Source organism: Ictalurus furcatus, chromosome 19, assembly GCF_023375685.1.
Source record: "Ictalurus furcatus strain D&B chromosome 19, Billie_1.0, whole genome shotgun sequence".
NCBI lineage: Eukaryota > Metazoa > Chordata > Actinopteri > Siluriformes > Ictaluridae > Ictalurus > Ictalurus furcatus.
Window position 1 is genome coordinate 4,062,643 of NC_071273.1, and position 10,738 is coordinate 4,073,380.

Here is a 10,738-nt window from a genome sequence, read left to right on the forward strand (position 1 = left end):
CAGCCATGTCAGTGAGCAGACAAGAAAGGCATTTGTCAGAGATTCAAACAAGAGACCAAAGGTACAGTGGCTAGGGCTGCACGATTATGGCCAAAATTATAATCAGGATTATATTTGATCAATATTGAGATCACGATTATTTATCACGATTATTCATTGATTTCACGGACAACATATTTTTATTGCACTTTCACATTTAAGTAAACAGACCGCTGCTTTCACCTCCATGTTGTGCTACATTCCTGCTAATGTACAAATCTTTACATCAAATTAGACTGGTCCTTAAAGTGCATCATCTCATAGAAGCAAATTATAAATAAAATTGTACCCAAAATATAGGATAAGAATATAAATAAAATAAAATGCCAGGGATTGGTATAAAAAAAAAATCTAGGGTGCCTACTATATGTATATATGCTGTAGGGTTATCTAAGCAAGTACACATTTCAGCGGTAGTGGAAGGTGGGCATGTCCTATAGGTTATAGGAATGTGTTTTTAGTTCCAGAACCTGTACTTCCGATGGCAACGGTGGACATCAGGAACCCTGAGATCAACAATGGCCGATATAATAACAGTTATCATGTCAACAACAACTTCCACAGCAACTTCAAAAAAGACAAGGGCAAAGGCAAAAACCAAAAGAAGAAAATCACAAAGTCTGAAATTGGCACACCTAGCAACTTCCGGTGAGTCTGTTAATTAATGTTACACTGTTTTTCATACATTAAATGATGTGCATGTGGGGAAACTACAGAAGTTCCTCCCTTTCCCTTTTTTTTTTTTATTAGTAACATTCTACTTTTGGGCTTTTGAGATATATTTTTTCTCCATTGCATTAAATGCTTGCAATTCACACTGATAGATGAGTAAATCCCCATCCCCTATAGTCCCCAGTTTTTTGGAGGATGTCTACCAGATGACGGTATGCATGTTGGACATATAATCGTATAAAAGTCTAATCATTGTGTGTTTTTGGTTTTTTTTGTTTGTTTGTTTTTTCTTTTTCCCCCCTGTCAGGCATGTTGGTCATGTAGGCTGGGATCCTAACACAGGATTTGATGTAAGTACAGGATTTGATCTAAGCAGTTATGAATCCTTGGTCCTCTCATGAGTCTCATTATCAGGATTATATTATGGTATACTTTCTGTAGTAAGCATATTTACTGACTAGGAAGCCATTTAGGAGTTGTCTAAATGTGAAGATCCTAGGTCACACATTAAAAAAAATTAATTTATCTATGTTAATAAAAGATCAGTAGATAAATGAATTTCTAGCATTAGCGTTCATCCTTCCATGGTTTAAACAATACAAAACCTCCTGGTAATGTCTCTTCTGTCTGTACTAGTCTAAAAAACCTGAAATCTAAAAATCTAAAAATTTGTTTTCTAAATCCGTTCCATTAACCACCTATTTTTTTGTGTAGACATGTCTTTAAACAGATTTAAATCCAGTTAGTCAAACTACTTCAGGAGATCTGAGCTACTTTATAATGATGAGTCTTTTTTGGTCACATAATCAGTAGAGCACAGTGAAATTGTTTTCTTCGCATACCCTGGAAGTTACGCATACTGTCAGGAAGTTGGGGTCAGAGCGCAGGGTCAGCCATGATACAGTGCCCCTGAAGCAGAGAGGGTTGCCTTGTTCAAGGGCCCAACAGTGGCAGATTGGAAGTGTTGGGTCTTGAACCCCCGACCTGCCGATCAGTAACCCAGAGCCTTAACCGCTAAGCCAGCACTGCCCCATATTATAGCCAGATATTACACAAGTGTAAATAAACTCTCAATGCCACATTTGACATGCAAAACACCTCCTCAGCACATTACGTCATGGCACAGTCGGCACCTTCTTTTGAGTTAAAGGCATCATAACTTTTGACACAGCAGACAACTTTTCCAAACGAGGAAGGACTCAAGGACGTAGCGGTCAGGTATTAATGTGAGATGCAGCAATCAGATTATAATGTTTGAAATGAGCAGGTGTTATACTCGTACATCACTGAGAGCTGATGTTACCATTACTAATGTGAACCTTACGAGGATAGTATGTTTGGACTTTTATTTTCGCTCTTGCGGTCCTGAAATACGTGATTTTAGTAGCTACAGTATGTTAGTACTAGAGGTAGGAGAATAACAGAGAGGAATAAGGATGGCCTACTTTTTTTTTTTTTTTTTTTTGTCCATATATCCCAGAATTATTTTTGAAACTGGTAAAATGACTTCATATTCCTGACACTATATAATTTAAAAAAGCTAATTGCCCCATCTGTGTAAAAAAAAAAAAACCTGCAATTTGCTGCATTAATATTGATTACTGATGTGAATATCCATTGCACATGGTGCCAAATAATGCAGACTGATAGTTTTCCATTGTTGAGTGTTATAATATCACCCTTTTCCATACCTAATTACCAATTATTTGGTGACTTGTATATTCCCAGGTTAATAATCTAGACCCAGAACTGAAGAAGCTGTTTGACGTGTGCGGTATTTCTGAAGCCCAGCTAAAAGACCAGAAGACATCAAAAGCTATCTATGATTTTATCGAGAAAAAAGGAGGAGTGGAGGCTGTAAAGACTGAGTTCAGAAGACAAGGTAAGGTGTGTGTGTGTGTGTGTGTGTGTGAGTGAGTGCATGCACGTGTGGGGATAGGGGTGACGCACTATATTACACCATACTAGCTTTATTGAGTGTTAGTTGGATTCTTTACCTTCAAGCTGTTAAAATGACGCAGTACAATAAGTTCACTTTGTAAATAAATCAGTGATGCTGCTAAGTAGGGTTTTACCTTAAATGTCCACTTTAATGGTAGGTGATAAAGCCAAAACTTCATCATATATCATGATACCTTTCAGATCTTAAATGCTAACAGTATGTTTTGCAGTGTTTTAACACAAGAGGTGGAGGTTGCTGTTGTAGAAACGCAATATTTCAATATGGTTTCAGTGTGATTATTGTGTGTGCAGACTATATATGTTGCTTAAAATGTTTTGCTTTTATCTCCCTCAAGCCCCTCCCCCTCCTCCTCCACCCTCTCGAGGTGGTCCTCCTCCTCCACCTCCTCTCCAAAGCTCAGGTGGTCCTCCTCCAACCCCATCTCGTGGTCGCGGAGCTCCACCTCCCCCACCTCCCTTCAGAGTTCCCTCTTCTGCTCCTCCTCCTCCTCCTCCTCCTTCCAGACCAGGCATAGGAGCTCCACCTCCTCCTCCAACAAGAGGCCCCCTGCCACCTCCCCCTATGCCTGCCTCTATGAATCCACAGGCCCCACCTCCCCCGCTCTCCACAGGAGGAGTAGCTCCACCTCCTCCACCTCCACCCCCGGGACCACCTCCACTCAATTCTGCTCTCCCAGGTTCGGATTCAGGGGGGAGGTCTGCGCTCCTGGATCAGATCAAAGGCGGAGCAGCGTTGAAGAAAGTCGAACAAGGGGGCAAGAGCGTAACCGATGGCAGTGGTGACGGCGGGCGAGGCTCGCTTTTAGACCAAATTCGACAGGGCATCCAGCTCAAAACAGTGAGTTCATCTTTGATGTGGCTTGACCATCATTTATTTGTGCATCATGAATGTTTTAATTGATATCACAGAGGGGTTTTTTTTTTTTTTTATTAAAGAGTGTCTTTAATGTCAATTTTTTATATATTTAACAATATTTATTTATTATAATTATTATCTCAGTTAAGTATCCTTGAACTCTCCCGCATCCATATAATAATTATGGTTATATAACGGTTATGATTAACACCCTTATGTTTTTAGACCGACTTGGATATGAAAGAAATGTAATAGATCAGGGATGTCAAACTCATTTTAGGTAACGGGCCATGTTACATTACACTTAGTCCAGTGTCGAGTGTGCTAGACCAGAAAAACCAGCTTAGTGACAAATAACACATTAAAAATTCTTCTTAAATATGTTCATTTATCTTAATTTATCTGAAAGTGGATTATACATATGTCACCTACATAATAGCTCATAATATTAAAGTGGGAGATGAATCAATATAGTCTGCAAAATTATTTACAAATAGCAAGGTTTTTTTTTGAAGTGATTGAATAAGTTATTCACCCCCTTAACGAAGAAAACCCCTAAATTATATGTGAAGTTTGTTGCTCTATTTTGCCCCCTAGTGAAACAACAGAGACTTGCACCTTTTTTTTTTTTTTTTTTTTTTTTTTTTTTTTTTTTTTTTAAATCGTTTAATTCGATTTTGGTCCACAGTATGAATTTCATTTATAACATGGATTCTAAATTAATTTGCTGAACTTGATTAGAGCTTTTACTGGTCTTGTCCCAGCCCATATTTTTGACACCCCTAGACTGTTCCTTGGGGGTTTTAATTTTTAATATTCTAGATTTTCTCTGAATCGGAAATGCTGTTCTTGGCAAGTAATGTCTACAAACATAACAGAACTCGCAGCTATTCCTACACTGTTGACTTCCACTGTTGAACAAAGCTGAGGTCTCATCCCTCTGTTTTTTTTTTGTTTGTTTGTTTTTAAACACCTTGTTTGCTCTCTGTACATTAAATGCTTAATTAGACGGACTGAGCGAGCAGCACAGCTCGCATGTATGCTAGTTCAAAATGCAACCGTGAACAGGATTGCCTACATTTTATTTTGGCCATGTTTAGTGTTCGCAAGAGGAAGTGCATTACAAAGAGAAGTAGATATGGCAGAATCGGACTTGTTTAGACAAGGAGCACCTTTTCCAGGCTTCTGCATGCTGCTGTTCAAAAAAATGCAAATACACATTTTCCAATCAAGATTGAATTCTGACTTAAATTATGCATGCAAGTCAGGAAATGGTTGCCATATAATTGGTTTCTTATATGTGCTGATCTTTTTTTTTTTAAATTTTTTTTATTACATCACATTTGTGGAAAATCTAAATTATAATAGAAAATTGAGTTACACATGTAAATATATATATATATATATATATATATATATATATATATATATATATATATATATATATATATATATATATAATATATATATTTTTTTTTTCAAATAAAATATTGCTGTATATGGAAATTATATATTTATAGGTCATTTTCTTTGCATGTAACAGACATGTTCTGCTGGCTGATGGATTAATTCTGACTGCTGTGGTTTTGTAGGTAACGGAAGGTTCAGACCCAGCCCCTGCATCTCCTGCCCCCTCAGCAGGGATTGTGGGAGCTCTGATGGAGGTGATGCAGAAGAGGAGCAAAGCCATCCACTCTTCAGGTGTGTAACACTCACATCTAACCCAGCACTTTGGATCATACACAGACTACTTAGGATGTGTGTAACTTCTGGTGAGGTTTTGATCTTGGTGAGGACCAAGTGTCCCCAAGACATATCCTGGGAACATTTGGATAAGAGTAGGAATTGGATTTGGATAAGGATTGGAATATCTGACAGCTTGGACCTTGTGGGGACATTTGGCATTTTTTTTATTGATTTATTTATTTAAAACAAAATATTTACAACGATTTTAACTGGCTTTTCTAAGTTTTGACTTCTATTTAGATAGGCAGAGAATGAATTAGCTGTATTAATAATCATATCAAGGTCCCTCACAAGGATAGCAAAATAAATGTGTGTGTTTAGGTGTGTCGGTGCCTGTGTGTTGCTGTGTATGGTTTTTGTCTAGTCTCATAAAGCATGTCCCCAATCCGAGTACTAGGTTTATCTGTGATTTTTGCTAGTGTCTTACAGCGAGCTCATTAGCATTTGATCACATTATAACCTAAACATATTTTTCTGCAGACGAAGATGATGATGATGATGAAGATGACTTTGAGGATGAGGAGGAATGGGAGGACTAGCAGCACTTTCTCCCCCCAGTTGATCACGGCATCTGAAAGGAAAACACTAAACTGTTTTCAGTCTCTTACTCCGATTATAATTTAAATCTTTGCTTTTTCTATTAATCTATGTAATACCTCATTTCATCAGGAAAAGGTTTGTCACATTTTACCTTCCAATAGGTTTCTTTATCTTTATCCTCTTCTTCTCAGTGTGCAATTTACATCATGTTTTCTAGACTTGTAGTGTGGAACGGGTTTTTTTTTTCTTCTTCTTCTGATCCATCTTTTTACTGAAGGGAAGTGAAAGGAACAAATTTAATGTTGGCAAATTTTACTGGAAGCGGGAACACTATTTGCATACAGCTTTCTTCTGTACCTCACATTTTCTAAATTCAGATTCTAGCGTGTTGTCATTATTTTCTTAAAATCTTAAAGTTTGAATCGTATATTTTTACATACATTAAAGTCTAAATCTGCTATGTGAATAGAGAATAATATTACAGAGAGATGCAAAAAAAAAAAAAAAAAAAAAAACATGCTTGAAGATTTCTTGCAACATCGGTTGCTATAGCATTGTACTTTTTGGTTGTTGTTTTTTTTGTTTGTTTGTTTGTTTTTAAATCAACCAGAGACCCAGAAATATTTTATTTCTGATATTCTGAGAATTGTTGGTTTATTTTAGTCAACTGTGTTCAAATATTTTTAAATAAATAAATACATAAATAAATGTCAGCTCAGCCTTAAAGCTTTCATGTGTCATGCTAATGACATATATGCTGTGATGCTTTACTAATTCCTCATAGAGATCCCAGCCATTAATCTGACTACAGACTAAATACCTTCTTTTTACTTTTTTTTTTGTCTGAGATTTATGTGTGTATCAGGAAACTGCAAAACATTGGAAGTTGGAAGTGTTGAGATGAGATTTATTAAATTGTACACTCACTCAAATAAATGTCAATATTTACACAGTGTCTGTGATTGCATATCTGATAAAAGAAAACCATTCCTTTTTTTAAAAAATTATTTTTATTTAATGTTTTGGGATAAACACACACCCTCTCCTATTTGTGTAGTTACTTTTGAGGCTGCTCAACCCACTGTGCTTACAGTGCATCCTGAAAGCATTCACAGCGCTTCACTTTTCCTACGTTATGTTACAGCCTTATTCCAAAATGGATTAAATTCATTATTTTCCTCAAAATTCTACAAACAATACCCCATAATGACAACATGGATGAAGTTTGTTTGAAATCTTTGCAAATTTATTAAAAATAAAAAACAAAAAAAGCACATTGACATAAGTATTCACAGCCTTTGCTATGACACTCAAAGTTGAGCTTGATTGGAGTCCACCTGTGGTAAATTCAGTTGATTGGACATGATTTGGAAAGGCACACCTCTGTCCATATAAGGTCCCACAGTTAACAATGCCAGAGCACAATGTCAGAGCACAAACCAAGCCATAAAGTCCAAGGAATTGTCTGGAGACCTCCAAGACAGGATTGTATCGAGGCACAGATCTGGGGAAGGGTACAGAAACATTTCTGCAGCATTGAAGGTCTCAATGAACACAGTGACCTCCATCATCCGTAAATGGAAGTTTGGAACCAGCAGGACTCTTCCTAGAGCTGGCCACCCGGCCAAACTGAGCGATCGGGGGAGAAGGGCCTTAGTCAGGGAGGTGACCAAAAACCTGATGGTCCCTCTGACAGAGCTCCAGTGTGTCTCTGTGGAGAGAGGAGAACCTTCCAGAAGAACAACCATCTCTGCAGAACTCCATCAATCAGGCCTGTATGGTAGAGTGGCCAGACGGAAGCCACTCCTCAGTACAAGGCACATGACAGCCTGCCTGGAGTTTGCCAAAAGGCACCTGAAGGACTCTCAGACCAAGACCAAGGCAAAGATTAACTCTTTGGCCTGAATGGCAAGCATCATGTCTGGAGGAAACCAGGCACCACTTATCACCTGGCCAATACCATCACTACAGTGAAGCATGGTGGTGGCAGCATCATGCTGTGGGGATGTTTTTCAGTGGCAGGAACTGGGAGACTAGTCAGGATCAAGGAAAAGGTGAATGCAGCAATGTACAGAGACATCCTTGATGAAAACCTGCTCCAGAGCACTCTGGACCTCAGACTGGAGCGAAGGTTCATCTTCCAACAGGACAACGACCCTAAGCACACAACCAAGATAACAAAGGAGTGGCTACAGGACAACTCTGTGAATGTCCTTGAGTGGCCCAGCCAGAGCCCAGACTTGAACCCGATTGAACATCTCTGGAGAGATCTGAAAATGGCTGTGCACCGATGCTCCCCACCCAACCTGATGGAGCTTGAGAGGTCCCGCAAAGAAGAATGTGAGAAACTGCCCAAAAATAGGTGTGCCAAGCTTGTAGCATCATTCTCAAAAAGACTTGAGGCTGTAATTGGTGCCAAAGCTGCTTCAACAAAGTATTGAGCAAAGGCTGTGAATACTTATGTACATGTGCTTTTTTTTATTATTATTATTTTTAATAAATTTGCAAAGATTTCAAACAAACTTCTTTCACGTTGTCATTATGGGGTATTGTTTGTAGAATTTTGAGGAAAATAATGAATTTAATCCATTTTGGAATAAGGCTGTAACATAACAAAATGTGGGAAAAGTGAAGCGCTGTGAATACTTTCCGGATGCACTGTATATTCCATAATTAATTCTTGTATCATGTGCATTTTCACTTATAATGCCTAACACATATAAAGGTAATCCTTATTACACTACATGGCCAAAAGTATGTGTACACCTGACCATCAGACTCGGTTGTAGTTCTTCCCTAAACTGTTTCCACAAAGTTGGAAGCACACAGTTGTACTGAACGTCTTTGTATGCTGTAGTTTTACAATTTCGCTTCACTGGAATTAAGAGACCCAAACCTGTACCAACATGACAATGCCCGTGCACACAAAGTGAGCTCCATAAAGACAAAGTGTCTTAAGGTTGGACTGGAAGAACTCTAGTGTCCTGCACAGAGCCCTGACCTAAACCCCACTGAACACCTTTGTGATGAACTGGAACACCGACTGCACCCCAGATTAATGTACACTTATAGCTGAATGAACACACATCCTCACAGCCAAGCTCCAAAATCTAGTGGAGTGGAGGTTATTATAACAGCAAATGGGGGGCCAACACCATATCAATGCCTGTTGTTTTGGCATTGGCATATATGGCCGTGATGGTTAGGTGTCCACATACTTCTGGCCATATAGTGTAGCAGCTCAGCCTTCATCTGGAAGGAGTGATTACGTGGACAATTCTTTGTCAATTAAGCATTAAAACACTGGTTCTACTTTCATGTTTGAATTTTTCCCCTGTTCCAAGTACACATGACTCAGCTCAGCTCAAGTCCAAAAATAGTTATTGTTAAACAGTAAAATGTGTAGTGCAGCTACTGGAGGATTAGGATCGCTGTGAAAACTGCGTACCTCTGAGATGATCCAATATCACATGCTGGAGGTCAGACCAGACTTCAGTCTACTTAACATCAATAGACCCTGATTTTAATAGCTGACACACACACCAGTCATGGGGCATAATTATGTAGTCTACCTTTAGTGTCAGTGTATAATTTGTTTGGTATATGTGTAGCAGTCTTAGAAAACTTGTTTGATGTTGCTGTAGCTGAATTCTGGCAAAAACAGGTTTAACCATGATTGGGTGTTTCTGCCTATAATATACTTATAGACCTCTACCCCAAGAGATGTTAAGTAATTTCACCAAAATGAAGTGGGCATGTTTTTCTTTTAAAATCTTGTCTATGCATGAAAAGATCACAATTTAACAAGCACAGTGATAAAAACAGTCAGTCTGTTTAAAGTTGTGTAAAATCTTGCTAGTAAAGTGTGAGTTTGCTCACATAGTCACGATTTTATCAAGTGGTTTCACTTTGTAATCAGATACAGGATATCAGATTGTCCGTGATGCATCTGCACCATCACATCGTCAAACTAGAGAACAGCACATACACACTTTGTACAAATGGCAGCCCACAAAGTTTTCAAATATTTAAATGGACCAAAAATAATACGGGAAATTTAGCCAACAGAAAATAAGTGACTGAATTAATCGGCAGTTACTGCAGCATCGAAGTCCAGTGATTATACATTTGCATTTCCTATTGTAAATTTATCATTCTTTGATAAAGTGTTATTTATACATAAGCTACATAAGCAAAATAGGTTGTAAATGTAGAGGTACTTTAGCTTTCTAGTTTGTCAGCTAAAGATCTTAGCTCTTAACATTATTAAAGCCTCAGACAGTTAATATAATATAACATAAACGTAAATATAAGGTAAATAATAATAAAAAAAATCAAAACACTGGATTGAGAAATGATTAAGGCCCCTTCAGTTTTTGCACATTTTATTATATTATAGATCTCATGTAAATTGATTAAAGATACTTAAAAAATATATATATATATATATATATATATATATATATATATATATATATATATATATATATATATATATATATATAAATTTTTACACAATATCCCATAATGACAAAACAAAAAAAAGTTTTTGGATTTTTTCCCCAAATGTATTAATCTTTGCCAGGGCCGCCAGAGCAACGGAGCCGAGATAACAGACGGGTCTGACTCAGTTGAATATTTCTAAAATATATCTAAAGCTCTTAATTTTCCCCGGGAGCACAGAAGGCTCGTTCATTGTGAAATTGAAGAAGCTTGAAGTCACCAGGACTCTCCTAAATCTGGCCGTTTGGCCAAACTCAGTAAGAAAGGCCTTGGTCAGGGAGGTGACGAAGAACCCAATGACCACTCTAACAAAACTTTAAAAGTCTTCTGCAGAGATGGGAGAACCTGCCAGAAGGGCAAGCATCTCAGAAATACTCCATCAAGCAGTCTTAATTCTTAAGTCTTACCTTTATGGTAGAG

At 37.8% G+C, this 10,738-nt stretch overlaps 1 protein-coding gene across 1 annotated transcript in view; it reads left to right on the forward strand.

Moving 5' to 3' along the window:
• The window catches only part of LOC128623426 (actin nucleation-promoting factor WASL), a 19,254-nt gene extending 12,491 nt beyond the window's left edge, over positions 1-6,763 (forward strand). The window contains exons 6-11 of the mRNA XM_053650479.1: positions 501-687; positions 1,019-1,061; positions 2,440-2,593; positions 3,009-3,511; positions 5,122-5,230; positions 5,756-6,763. Coding sequence (XP_053506454.1) covers positions 501-687; positions 1,019-1,061; positions 2,440-2,593; positions 3,009-3,511; positions 5,122-5,230; positions 5,756-5,814 — 1,055 coding nt within the window. The 3' untranslated portion in view covers positions 5,815-6,763. The remainder of the gene's footprint in view (positions 1-500; positions 688-1,018; positions 1,062-2,439; positions 2,594-3,008; positions 3,512-5,121; positions 5,231-5,755) is intronic.
• The last annotated feature ends 3,975 nt before the right edge of the window (positions 6,764-10,738 follow it).